Here is a 13,622-nt window from a genome sequence, read left to right as displayed (position 1 = left end):
AGATGCAATGCTTCAACGCCTCGCCGAAAAACCCCGTACCGAACAATGGTTCGATGACCGAAACCGAAACGGACGCCGGGCACACAATGGCCGACGTAACAGACGATCCCAATTATATCCTTCCCCTGTATTATGGCCGGGTGACCACTTCTATGCTCATCCATCTCGTGTGCGCTGGCAGGATTCCAACCAAACACACACACACACATGCATAATTACATTCCGGTTGACAATGATCGATAGCAGCGATGGCGCGACTATCTGGTAGTGGTGGTGGTGAGTGATAACTTTTATTAAATTTTACAGATAATGCAACACGGGAGAGAAATAGAGAGAGAGAGAGCGGGGAAGGGAATCCTGTTTGGAGGGGATTTTTCCCTGAAAACCACACAAACTACACAACGAGATACATTACCGAAAAGGATTGGAATTCCGAGAGCCAGCTCCCTTTGGACGAACCAGCGTGACGGTCACACTGGACCACTCACCGCGGGTTACAGCATAATGACACAAAGGAGGACACATTTTAATTAATCCACCTAATAGTGACCAGGGGCGAAAGGAAGAGTAGCACCGTGTCCACGGCTTTTGCTGGTCGACATCGAGTGAGATGCTTCACCGTTCCGAGAACCTAGTCACCAACGACAAATGCGTTGCCATTTGTCTGGTTTTGCGGACTGTTGGATTGTGTGGTTTTGGGCCGTTTAGTGGCCTTTGCTTGGCAACTGTCGTCCGAAGGTGTCCAGTTTGCGGGAGATTAGTTTGATCGATTCGTTTACAGGCGTAAAAAAAACCCTCGGTCGGACCGGTCAGACGGTGGTAATTAATTTAACTTCCGAAACGGCTCGTGGAACGGAACACAAGAGCTTCTCCTAAGGAGCACGCGGGTAACTGGGACATCTCAATCCAAGCGCAGGCTTACGTGAGCAATTTAAAAATAAATAATTCCAGCTTATCCTTCGTGAGGACGGAATGGGCCCGCAGTACATCTTAACTTTCTCACGCATCCCGATCTCAATTAGTTTACAACCGCAATAACAACAGCACGGTCGGCGTTACATGTGTCCGTAATTAGTCGGAAGCCGCCATAAATCTCCGTGCAACAGTCCGGAAATGGCGTCTAGGGTATAGAGAAAGAGACAGAGAGAGAGAGAGAGAGTGAGCGGTAGAACCTAGGGCGCAGGCAAAACCTTCTGCGGATAGGACCGAGACACACACTTGATTGCTTCCGAACTGACTGTTAAACGTGAACCAAGACGACACGGATCTTGAGGACAGTAGACGACATGGCTTCCGTTTGTGTGTGTGTGTGTGTTTTTTTTCGGTACTAGGAAGTCACCCCAAAAACACATCCCGACGACGACTGCCAGCAACGATTGGCGCTGGTGGTGCTGTCCGGTGGGCCACACAGGACGGGTTGGGACCTTTCGGGCCCTGACACCTGGAAGCTGTTTTACTGAACTGGACCTGCAGCGCCGCAAATCGTCGTTGCAAGTGTTCCCGGAGATATGTTAAGGGACCGGCCGGGACCCACACGACCTTAACCCACCCCTTTAGCCTCCAAACGGCGCAGTCCAGTGTGAGGGGTCATTAATTTTTCGTGCTGCCTTTGTCCAATGCTCGTTGGTGGTCCAGGGGCTTAGCACGCTAGCGCGAATCCAATGTACCTGTCCTCTCTTTCTTGCCGCTCTTTAGGACTATCCAAAAAAAAGTAAAAAAGCGGCATATCATAGTGTGACGTCTAACACGAAAACAACAAATGAGCAATTCGGCAGAAGAGAAACTGGATGGATGAAAGATGAATCATGTGACGGGTACGAACTTACGAGCGAACCGTTTTAGTCTCAGTGGTTTTATGTGCAGCACCTCCTCACGCGTCGCCCCGAACGACTTCGGGCTAGCCCCGAGCGCGTCGAAGGTTCTCACACGAGGTAATTAAATTATTTATGTTCACGCACGCAAGATATTCTTCTAACCGCTTTATGATAGTGGTGGGGCCTTGTTTAACAGCGACGATTCGGCTAGAGCAACACACACACACACACACGCACAGGTACCTATCTTTAACGCAGGACCGCGTTTTTGGAAATGGAAATAAACTCACACGGTAGGGTCGTAAACGGGCAGCGTGTGCAGAAGTGCTGCCACGCACGGTCCTACCGGGTGTGTTCTTTGGGAGAAACAACAAGCAACCATGACAACAGCAACAACATCACCGCCAGACAACTAGATGGGAAACCGAAACAGACTGCGCATTTGGGGCAAGAAATTGGAACGATCTCGCGCTCACCGTTGCGCGACTCGTACCTCAATGTTGCGTGGAATATAGCATAACGCCCGTGTCCGCAGAGGGGCGAAGGATGGTTTAATTAATTAAATTTTGACGGTGCTGGAAAGTGTCGCGCAGCCTCAGCTGTCAGCCAACTACATGGTGCAAACGAGCGTGAGAAAGTACACCGTGGAATGGCTTCCGGGAACGGTGGCACATTCGAGAGGAGGACGATCATTCCGTCGGGTTCGTACCGTCGGGTGGCCCGTTCCGCGGCAGTCGCTTGCGGGCCAGATGACCGCGGGCATGAGACTGTGAAGGGCGTGTAGATGGCTTTATTAGTTCGGGGTCAGCGGGAAGAAGTCGGAAGCCAGCATCGGCACTTACCTGCAGCATGGTGGCCATTTGATGTTTGACTTTTTCTTCCCCGGCGTGCTTGCGGGCCAGATGTCCCCGGACGGTAGATTGGAGCAGTGTGGCAGCTTGGTCCGGGTCCAGCTGGGAGGTTGCGTCCGCTGCAGCAGCATTGGGGACGATCTGTTTTCGTGCTTGATGGCCACGGAACACCGATTGGATCATGGTGGCTGCTTCGTCGGTGGTCAGTTCAGGTGGTGTCGCCTGTCGGCGCATTTGTTGCCCGGGAGCATCTTCGGAGCATCCAAGGGAAACGTTGATCAAATGGCGAATATCCTCCGAAGGTGTGTACTGCTCTCCAACAGGTTCGCCCACAATTTCCTGCGCGATAAGGACAGAAGGTACACCGGCCAGGGCAGCCTCCTCCAGGCGGCGCCGTTGGTGCGTCCGTACGGCCTGCTGGATGATCTTGGCGCTCCGGTCCAGCTCCTGCCGCCGGCGCGTATAGTACGCCCGATAGGCCACTTGAATACGCCGCGCTGCCACTTCCATCTCCTCCCTGGTTGGACCGGTCTGTGCGTACAGCCCGAGCGTATGCTTGGCGGCCTGCCGCCAGTCCTTATCCGTACCGGCGGCCTGATGCTGCTGCTTGTACGCATTGCGGAAGTAGTACGTCCGGTACGCTTGCTCGATAATGCGCGACGCTTTGCGTGCTTCCCGCTCGGTAAAGTGGCACTCCCGGACCAGCCGCTCCAGCACGTCACGCTCCCGGAACGTTTCGCGCAACCGCTCGTTGTCCGGCTTCGTCTCGAAATGGTGGTGGAACGCTTCGCGGATGCGCTTTACCGCCTCCTCGGCCCGCGTCGAATCAATGCCGACCGCTTCCAGCATCGCCACGATGTCCAGGCTTATGTCCAGCACGTTGTCGACAATCTTCTCCGCGACGCGCCGATTCTCGCGCCGGGCCAGCTTCTCCTCCAGGTAGTCCGCCAGGAAGGTGATCACGTTCGGGGGCTGGCTGCGCAGCACCTCGCGGCTAATGTCCTGCATCAGCTCCTCGAGCTCCGGCGGGATGGGTATGACCGCACCGGGACTTCGCTGACAGTGAAGCAGATAGTTCATTGCGAAAGGTGTGCTTCCCTTCGAGTTCGGTGTCACAGAGCTTGTGGTGTGACAGATTTGTTCCCAGCCGCTTGGGGGACGGGTGTGTAGCATCCCAAAGCATACTGCGATGTTGTGGTGTTTGATTGACAGTTTTATTTATAGCCGTAGCGTGCGCAGACAGGCAAGGTGATTAGAATTCCTATTCGAAATCCCGAAATCGATGGGAAATCGAAAGTGGAAAGTGAAGGGAAAATCAAATCGCCTTAAATGTGAAAATGTTTCGTTACTTTCCCAGGCAGCCCAACACCCCTCTGTGGCTTGCAAGAGCAGGGCGAATTGTTTGTCGTGAGTGCGCAGCGGAAGTGGTTCCATTTCCATGGTTCACGGGGAGGGGAGGGGGGAGTTGGTTCACTTTGTAGGAATTTCTCCACCGGGATTTGTGTGCGTTCGTTGATTCGGGTTTGAAAAGAGGGCCGGGCAGCGAGATTCATAAATATTTATTGAACATGATATACTACACCGGGCATGTTTTGGACAATTACATAAACCACCGACTGATGCATGCGTGCGATATGAAGTCTTCTGGGTGAGAGCCGAACGACCGAACCGACAATTTATTGAAACAGCGGTAGTAACAGGGAAAAGTTTTGGTAAATTTTGGAGATTTTAGTTACAATTGCGTAAAGCAGATTTAAAATTATTATCATGTTTTTCTTTCACAGAAATCCTACATCATCAAGCTCCTGAAAATAAACTCCGATGTACAACACCAAAGTGTATCCTTTTACAATAAGTGAGTATGTCTATGATGTCCTCCTCAGCACGATACACACTCCACTTACAGAAGCAGAAGGAGCTCCTGCTCAACTTCACTGATAGTTGAGTGTTTTATGTGATGTATGATTTTCTTCCATTTTCTCCGACTTCCCCACACCCTTCTTCCCTTCATGCATTATTGTTTCAGAACTGTCCTCCCTGCCGCTGTTATGTTTCCGGGATTCCGGGTTGGCGTGGTGCCCGCTGGTCGCGGGCAATAAGAACACCATAAATCATTTCCGGCCGAAAAGTCACGGAAAATGTCTTGTGTGTGTTTCGTATATGTAGTAGGCGGTGAGTGTATGACTTTCCATCGTTGTTGTTTTTTTTTCGGTTTTGTTATCGTCTTCCCACTCCTCTTTTATTTCCACCAGACGTGAAACATAAAAAAGGCATTTTCCGAAATGGTCCCCGGAATGTCAGGTCTATCAGGGCGTCCCGTGACGTGCGCTACAGCGACCAGAGGGAGGAATCGCGCGGTGAAACACGATGACCTTTCGGGCGTGAGCAGGTTATCGCACAACTTCTTGGGGTTGTGGACGCCAGGACCACGGTATCCTGATCAGATTTGTCCCGAGCATTTGCACCAACCACACGACACACGTTGTTGCACGGATCGAACGCCTGCTTTGTCTGCCGCTCCCTCCTTTACCGCCAGCAATGACAACAGTTGGGAAGGCTTTTGCGCGGGCCGCTGCATGGTACCGCACGAAACGAAACGGGGAAATAATTTGTCGATTTGCATTTGATGGTTGATTTGAATTTTAAATCACAACAATCCCTGCCAATACACCAGCCTTGAGTCAGCGCAGTGGCAGCTTGATACGGCGTGCTGGTGGACGGGGTGAATGGCGAGGGAAAATCCGCCGCACACCCAGGAGCGACGGACGCGACGCATGCCGTGGCGATAAATCTCTCAATCGCTGCACTGGAAGCAATCGAAAGTGGATTCTAACCGGTGGGAGGGGGGGGGGGGGGAGTGGTGTACTACAGCAAGGGAAAAGGGGCCGGGTGATTGTCACATTCCAGCGAAGTTGTCGCAGAAGCTGCCGCTATCTTTGTCCTCCCCTACCCAGGGGAGGGTATGGTGGACCTTTATCGGAACCACCGATAAGACCACTCAATGACAGCTGAAGAGTCCCCTGGGGGTAAGGTAGGTCGTTTGGCACTGTTCCGGGGAAGTGACACAGATTGGGAATGGTTGGGAGGGAGCTGGTGAGCTGGTGGTTCAAGGGAAAGTATCAAGATTTTGGGCAAAGTTTTCACCACCCGGTGAAGGTTTCGTGATTTATTTTTCTGAACTCTCGCCGTACCGCTGTTGTTCGGGCTTTGTTGTGGTGCGTGATGGCAGAAGCCTTAGGGCGTTGGAAAGGCTGCTTTTTAGAGGGAAGATCCATTTGTGCCAGTGGTTTGTATTGTATTTGTCACAGCTACTGCCCGCAAGCGCGACAATGGAGGCGAGTAATTGTGTGTGAACGGTTTGAAAAGGTGATGTTGAAGGTTTTTGTGGGATCTTTCGAGAGCAAAAGTCCAACAAGTGAACGACCTAAAGGTAGCTTTAAAAAGCTTGGATTGTTCGGTGTCGTTCGCGTGGTGTGACTTAGTTGAGCAAGACATTATAAGGAGATTGAATTACTTCTCAAGGACTTTTTGTAGAATATTATTGATAGTTATTACCCATTTGTGTACATTTCATGTCAAGCTGGATCACGCCACGGAACTCATTTAGAGATATTTCTGCCGGAATAGCTAGTACTGGGATTTTCAGAGGCTCTGATATCTTTGGAGGACATTCCTACTGGACTAACATCCTTATTAGAGAGGATTCCCAACAGTCCAATTGGATTCTGTTGTGCCCAATCCAACAAGAGTGTATTAGAATCGCTTCAAAAGTATCACTTCTTGTGAAAAATAGTCAAGAAAGTATGGCAACAGTATTAGATCTCCTGGAAAACCCTTGTAGGAGGTGTTCAGAAACCACATCAGGAATTATCAATAGATGAATTTAATATCCTTTATCGAGTCTTTTTCCTACAAAACTGCTCCATTTCCTGCTCCATGCTCCTGATCTAACATGCAGCAAAAAAAAAAAAAAACTGTAACATTATCCAACTTCTACAAGGGCCATTTGAGGCATTGAGACGCTCTATTCCTGCGTCCTCCTTTCTGAAACCGTTTTACGATCCCAAGTCACAATGTCACGACCGGCCTGCCAGGGAATGGCTTCATTTCCGTACCGGGCCATCACGCCTGCTGCATCACGGCGACATCCGACCAATTACCGGATACCCGAAGGACAAGCGATACTCGCAGCGAATGTTGTGACCAGCTCGCCGGCTCTACAGTGTGCGCCCACACCTGAAGCTGCGCCACCACCGTGCGCTTGCCACTGTGCTATCTTTTATTGATTTTTTTTTTACGCGAATCTCTCTGTACGCAAATCTCTGCACGCCCAAGGTGTGGTTCGAGGACCTCCACCCTCCGGGATGCCGCCAGCACCAGCACCAGCACCAAATCCATTCATTCAGCAAACCGATACGAACAGGGATACGTGTACACGGCCTGGCGTTCCGCTGAGAGAGGACCGTTGTCTTATTTAATTGAATTAAATTATCTCCAAAACCGTGCGCCGTGCGGGTTGTCCAGCTCCTTCTGCTCTTCCTGTGCTCCCCGCATGTTCGCAGCTGTCGGAGTGTACGAACGAAGACCGCGACCACCACCATCGCCTTTAGGCCGTTGTTTTGGGGGGCTGGGGGGTACCGTGATTCCGTGAGTAATTGCTAGAGAGGCCGCGGAAGTTCCAAGTTTATCGACCGCGCGCTGCGACGAGACGATATGTGTTTCGTCCACCCTTTCTGCGTCTTTGCACCCTTTCGGGGGTCGCGGACTGTGTGTGTAGTATGCAAACAAGTATCCTTTCCTTTCTACTGCTAGCTACTGGGTGTCTGTGTGTGTGTGTGCGCGCGCTCCAGCCTTTACGCAAATTATCGACGCAAACCGACGTGGGGGTACGGGGATGGCAGTTTGCCTTTGCCTTTGCCAGCTTGGCAAAATGGTGTGCCCGTAATTATTATCTTAATTTGATGCAATCTCGTTTCTCTGTGTTATTATTTTAACCTTTTATTGTTATTGTATTTCGTTTCGTTTCCTCGTTTCGTTCTGTGCAGCCTCCCCGGAGTGTGCGGAGCATCGATGTTCGGTGAGCTTTAGTGTGTTTGTCTTTTTTGTTTCTGTCTTTGTCCAATCGAATCTGTGGGTGAAGAAAATACGGCGGCATAAAACAAAATGCATATATGCATTTTGTGCGCACCGGGACGATGCAATGGTTGGTTTTTTTTACATTTTTTTTTTTGCAATTTCAGTTCCAGAGGACACCCAGTAGTGGTTGGACAGTGGGACAGATGTGGTGGATAAAAAAAAAATCGCTTTCTTAGTTTAATGGACGGAATTGATGGTCAAAAACATAAATGCAGCTTCACATGTCATTAGAAACCGATATAATTTAATTATTTTAAAATTTAACACCGCACAGCTGCACACACTGTGTGGCATCATTGTTGACCCTCATCTTTACCCACTGTCCCACTGGAAAGGAAGGACCGCTACTGTGCAGCAAAATGCATCGCGAGAAGATTGCTGCAAATCTTTCGCCCAATCTTTCGATCTCTTCGTCCGCGATGGCTACACAAGCCACACTGTACAAGAAGGATGATGAGGAGGAGGAGGGAGGAATGAGGCTCCCAGAGGCTTTGGAACACCTTCCCCTATTAACCCACTCTCTCTTTCTCTCTCTCTTTCTCTTTCTAGCCCTCACTGGGAGTGGGAGAAAGACAGAGAAAACCCCATACCAGCGGTTGACACATTTGCATTTGCATCTGATCGTCGCTTCCCCCCCCCCTCCCCCCTCACTTCGACCCACAGGGGAGATCGCTCGGCTCGTACCGCTGGCTTCGTGATAGTTTCCTGAAGGGTAAGAAAAATTATCATTTTGTCACAATGTGTGTGGCTGATTGTCGGTGATAAATTTACACGTTTCAATTAAGACTATTAATTTCTCGGCTTGGTTCGGCCGGCCAGATCGTTGCCCACTGATTGGGTTAATTAATTTATCGCCCCAGTGTGGTAGTGGAAAGGGATGAAGAGAGAGAGAGAGAGAGAGGACGGGGGGATTTGTCGGAACGGTTTGGGTGGCTTTTTGCACCGGTAAACCGGGGGGGGGGAGGTTTGCTTTGCGGGATTCGATCCAACCTTCGACAGTACGGTGGTACTACGCGTAAGCTGTGTATTTATTTTGGTACTTTGGTTGGTCGCGATCGTGTATGTGTGTGTGTGCTCCCGTCGCGATGGCGTCGTGTTGGAGCGGTGGGCTTACGGTAACGCTAACCCTCCCCGTCTGCTCGTGTGCGATCGCGCTAGCCGATCGTGATGGATAATTATGCCGATTATGGCGGCGGTACATTAGATGGGCAAATTTATATCCTTGTAGTGAAGGGAAGGATGGGGGACGGGAGAGTATTGGCGATAAGTAGCAATTGAATGGGGGATGAAAAATGTAATTAAAGAACGGTATAATGTTAATTTCAGTATCAATACTGTCGAGCTTAAGTTGTTTAAGCGAACACACAACGCGCTGTGATGGATGCAAGCGCAGGCGCACTAGCAATCGATCAAATAAAATAATGCTCTGTCCTCACCGACCAGATAATCTCTCCGACACACACACACACACAATCCCACAATCATTAATGGAAGAGTTATTCCATTGAACGAGAGCATCCGCGGGTAATCAAGAATGAATGCGTTGTTGCATCGTGAATGAATAATTCGGCTTGCTTGTTGCCTTGCCGCGGTTCGGTTGTGTTCGGTTTGCGTAACAATGAATCAGCGGAAATTTTGTATGCATCTCCGCAGATTCGACAGCGCTCTCTTGCAGCGTCCTCTTTCTTCCACTTCTGCGGGACGCTGCACATGTCCCGGTCATGACAAAAAAAAAAAAAAAACGAACGGGAAGAATTATTCCAAACCGCGAATTCGCCACCGTAATGCCAGAAGCCGATCAGCCGATCCGCCCCGCTGATGGTGCGTAAATTATCGACGGCGATGTTTTAATTCGCGATAATTGGCCCACCCGTTAGTGCGGAGATTCCGGAGAGAAACGCAGAGAGAGAGAGAGAGAGAGAGAGAGAGAGAGAGAGAAAATGAAAAAAAGAGAAAAAGAGGACAGGGGGTCGTACAACATAGGGTCCAAAATCCGTTGCATTTTGTTACGTTTTTCGGTGTGTCAATTTGGATGGAGGTGATTTATTTTGATAACAAATAAAAAAATATCAGTATTATTGGTTGCAGGAAATGAGATATTGATAATTATTTTCATAAAATAGAAGGTTTTTCATTGATTTAGACTGAATCCATTTGATGTTGTTTTTTTTTAATTAAATTGCTAAAATTTCAGTCTGTGTCTGTGGAACTATTCATCAAAATAAGGAGTCAAAAGTTATTTTTGCTTAATAAATTTAATTTTAGCTTTTATGCAATTAATAACTCATTTCATACAATTCATGTAGATTTTTTTAGCAAAAATGTAATTTGTTTTGCGTTTTACAACTATTGGAGAGAATTGTACTGATCGGAATTGTACATTTGAAGGAAGCGAGTCCATTTAATTGCAACGGAATGCATTTTAATCATTTTTTATTATATTGATTAAATTTGTTTATGAAAACAGACGGACCTGTTAGTCTAATCGTTTATATCAGTTATTATTGTAACGTGGTGTTTATTGTAACTTTCTTTTGGTGTACGATAAACCATATTCTGATTAATATTTAATGAAATGTAGCACACAAAAACACTACATTTCACGTTCAATCTCACTGGAGCTGTAAACCCAGGCGTAGCTCGAGGAAAGACTGTACAAACATACAACAAACAAAGGCAATACAATAATGTTGTTTTATTTATTGTATAAACGCAACAAATTTACCAAAATTTATTTTATTTTTTTCTGGTACTCATAATGGTGGCTCGATTCCTATTGTGTCCTTGGAGTGAGAGTGTCCTTGTCCCCGCAAAACTGTGTATAATTGAGAGGGAAATGAATTTGGAAGCTTGATTGGCTTAAATATGAATAGAATAAGCATGTTATCGAATTATCAGAAATGTGTGAGTATTATTGATTAAGATATTAACTGTAGCGTAAACCTCATAATAACTGTAGTCATCTCAGACTTGAAAGAATGTGCTTTGTGTAATGCCTTGCCCGTTCTCTGGTTTTGCAAAATTTGACTTTTTTATTTTTAACTATCAATCTACAATTTTGATTTTTTTTTTCAAATACTTTAAGCCCAGAACCCATTCAACTGTACACATCTGCGTAAAACATTTGGCAGTACATTGCTCAAAATTATATACTTTCATCGCCCTCGCATGTAAAGGATATCCCGCCTTACCAGCAATAATCGATTGATGGATCGATTTCTGATGGCAATTTTTTGATAACAGTTTCCCGCAACAACCCCACCATCCTCCAGTTGACAGTTATCAGCTCGCGTTTGATTGAGCTCGTTCACACATCATCGTGCCTTAATCGTCTTTCTATCGCCTGTGGTGTGCTATCAAACGCTTGTCAAACGCTATGGATCGTTCCCTGGGGACCAAAGGGACGCAGCAAATAACCGTTGAAGCGCCATCTTACATTCAACCACTGTTATCAGTAGCTCACGTGGCAGCAAGTACGATTACCAAAACACACAAAGTGAGCTTGCGGCAACAAAAGGAAATTCTACTTTTTCCGCTTCGTAATAGATAATAAATAAACGTAAAATGGAACATGCCATGGGGCGGCAGGAAGGATCAGTATTGCTTGCCATTTAAAGCTAAGCTGACCAACGCAACGACACAAGCTACTATATTCCTCCCATTTACCACGCACAACCGCTCGCACTGTTTGCGGTGGACGGTGCCCATAGGCGGTAGCTAATAATGGACTCGTTAACAAATTAATTATCTCCTTCTCGGACCCTCGGGAACACGAGGGGTGTGAAACACGAGGGTGGAAGCGTTTAGGGAGGGAAGAATTCATTCATCCTTTTTTTTTCGCTTCTACGTCCTTCTATCACAAGCTCCGTGCTACGATAGACACCGAAAAACGGACATCCAGTTGTTTGACCGTTGGAAGCGCGCACATGTGGGACGGCACCATTGTACCCGGATTGTTCGCTTGAAAGCCGTGCAAGATTCTCGCTGCTTTGGTCGTGAACCACAATGTCCACAATGTGACACAGGGACATTGTTTTGCGGCCCAATTTGCCGGGTAGGAGGGTAGCCAAAAGGGAGCAAAAAATCATTATATAATAGTAAGCACAACAGGCCGGCCGGTCGACACGCCACTTCCGGCCGCACATGATCCACAAGAGTCGGCCACACGATCATGCTCTTCCTTCGCCGCAGCGGGTGGGTGTCGCAAAAACGGTTTGAGATAATAAAGTCATAAAATGCCTTTGTTCACACCTTTTGATGGTGCGCGGTGGACGTTGACCCAGGCAGGAAGTTACGCCCTGCCAAACGCTGGTGGTGGTGGTGCGTTAAAGAATGTAGATCCTTCCGTGTGTTTTCCTTTTTTTTTTTTTCGTCGCTCTTCGCTCATGTTGCTCTCGCTGCGGGAGGTTTCTGTCCTTGCATGCCGGTCCAGTGTCCTGATGGTTGCTCTGACGGATGTGAAGGGCGTGTGCAAAAGTGCAAGTCAGCAGCAGTAGCAGCAGCAGCAGCGCCTACTGGGACGGCTCAAAGCCAGCTGCCGTGGTCCTTTTTTTCGTTACCTCGGTGGTGGCGGTAGGTAACGAGCTGTTAATTGAATCGAATCACGTCCCATTTACTGGTTGGTGGTTGGTGGTGGTGGTGGTCGGCTAGTGGTTGGCAACTGTTAGTTTATTGTTTCGCTGTGCTTTTCGGCTAGCATTATGTGAAGCGGCTTGCAGCTGGCCTGCAGTGGTTGGGCTTTTGTGAAGTGTTTGGTTAGCTTTTTGGCGGCCTAATTGTGGTGTAATTGGCCACAAGCTGCTTTGCGGTGAATGAAAAGGAAGAGGTGTTGTTGTAGGAAGCAGTATTATGGATGTATTTTAATATTAAACGTCAGGTATTTAGAAATAGCTACATGATAAAATGAGGTGATTTTAATGGGGTTTGAGCGATTTAAACTGAATCTGCTTTCATGGGACGATCACTCATGATCATCCCATTGGAAACAAAATGTGAAGAAAAGTGTGATCTTTGCTTTGCTTTGCTGAACAATTTAACCAATTGTAGCACCGCGCTTATTTATTACCAGCGTAAGGTGTAACTTAATCGTACAAAACACTTTACAAAAACCCCTTTGCTTCTTGCGCAACTGCAGCCCCCTCCCCCTTGTTTATGATGTACGACAAACGGAAAAGGGCGCCAAACTGCAATAAGTAAAAATTGTAATAAATAACCACGCATACAATCCAAATCCTCCAACCAAGCATCAGGGAAAAGTTGCTTCTCTCCAGCTGCTATTTTAAATTGCATCCAAAAATGCATTCATTTTGGGGCCCTCCCTCGCTCTTACGCTCTGAAACACTACGAAACGAAGAAAATAATATTGAATTACTTCAGCTCGCACTTTACCGAAACAGAATCCTTTTCCCCCTTGTGCTACGCTGTGCTTTTTGCCGTGTCGTGCCGTGGTGGCAGGAAGTTGTCATCAATTATGGTTCCCCGTTGCATTTAGGGGTCCATTGACTTGCTGCTACTGCTCCGGCTTAACAGCAACGTGCGTTCTCCCTTTTGCCTTTAACCGTTTTATTTCGTAGCTCTTTTTTTGTGTAATTTTGGGTGTAGAAAAAGCAAAAGGGGCAACGATCTATTAGATACAAATTTGTCATCCAGTGTGTTGATAGTTTGTCACCTTGCCTGCCCGGGTGGAGGAGTTGGGGATCATAAAGTTGGGTGAGCTGCATACAAAAAAGGCTGAGACGGAGAGCACTCTAATTGACGTAAATGGTTTGTTTTTTAGCTGGGACCCCTTTTTTCTCCCTCTCTCTTATATTTGTTAATTGTG

At 47.8% G+C, this 13,622-nt stretch overlaps 1 protein-coding gene across 1 annotated transcript; it reads right to left on the bottom strand.

Moving 5' to 3' along the window:
- Window positions 1-2,326: 2,326 nt before the first annotated feature.
- On the bottom strand, window positions 2,327-3,870 carry LOC121602700 (abnormal spindle-like microcephaly-associated protein homolog). Its single transcript, XM_041931474.1, has 2 exons — window positions 2,657-3,870; window positions 2,327-2,581 (listed from the first exon to the last, which is right to left on the bottom strand). The coding sequence occupies exons 1-2, from the start codon at window positions 3,836-3,838 to the stop codon at window positions 2,504-2,506; spliced, it is 1,260 nt and encodes a 419-aa protein (XP_041787408.1). The 5' UTR covers window positions 3,839-3,870; the 3' UTR covers window positions 2,327-2,503.
- Window positions 3,871-13,622: the final 9,752 nt, after the last annotated feature.

This window comes from Anopheles merus, unplaced genomic scaffold (assembly GCF_017562075.2).
Source record: "Anopheles merus strain MAF unplaced genomic scaffold, AmerM5.1 LNR4000578, whole genome shotgun sequence".
Taxonomy (NCBI): domain Eukaryota; kingdom Metazoa; phylum Arthropoda; class Insecta; order Diptera; family Culicidae; genus Anopheles; species Anopheles merus.
This window is presented reverse-complemented; position numbering and strand designations above follow the sequence as displayed.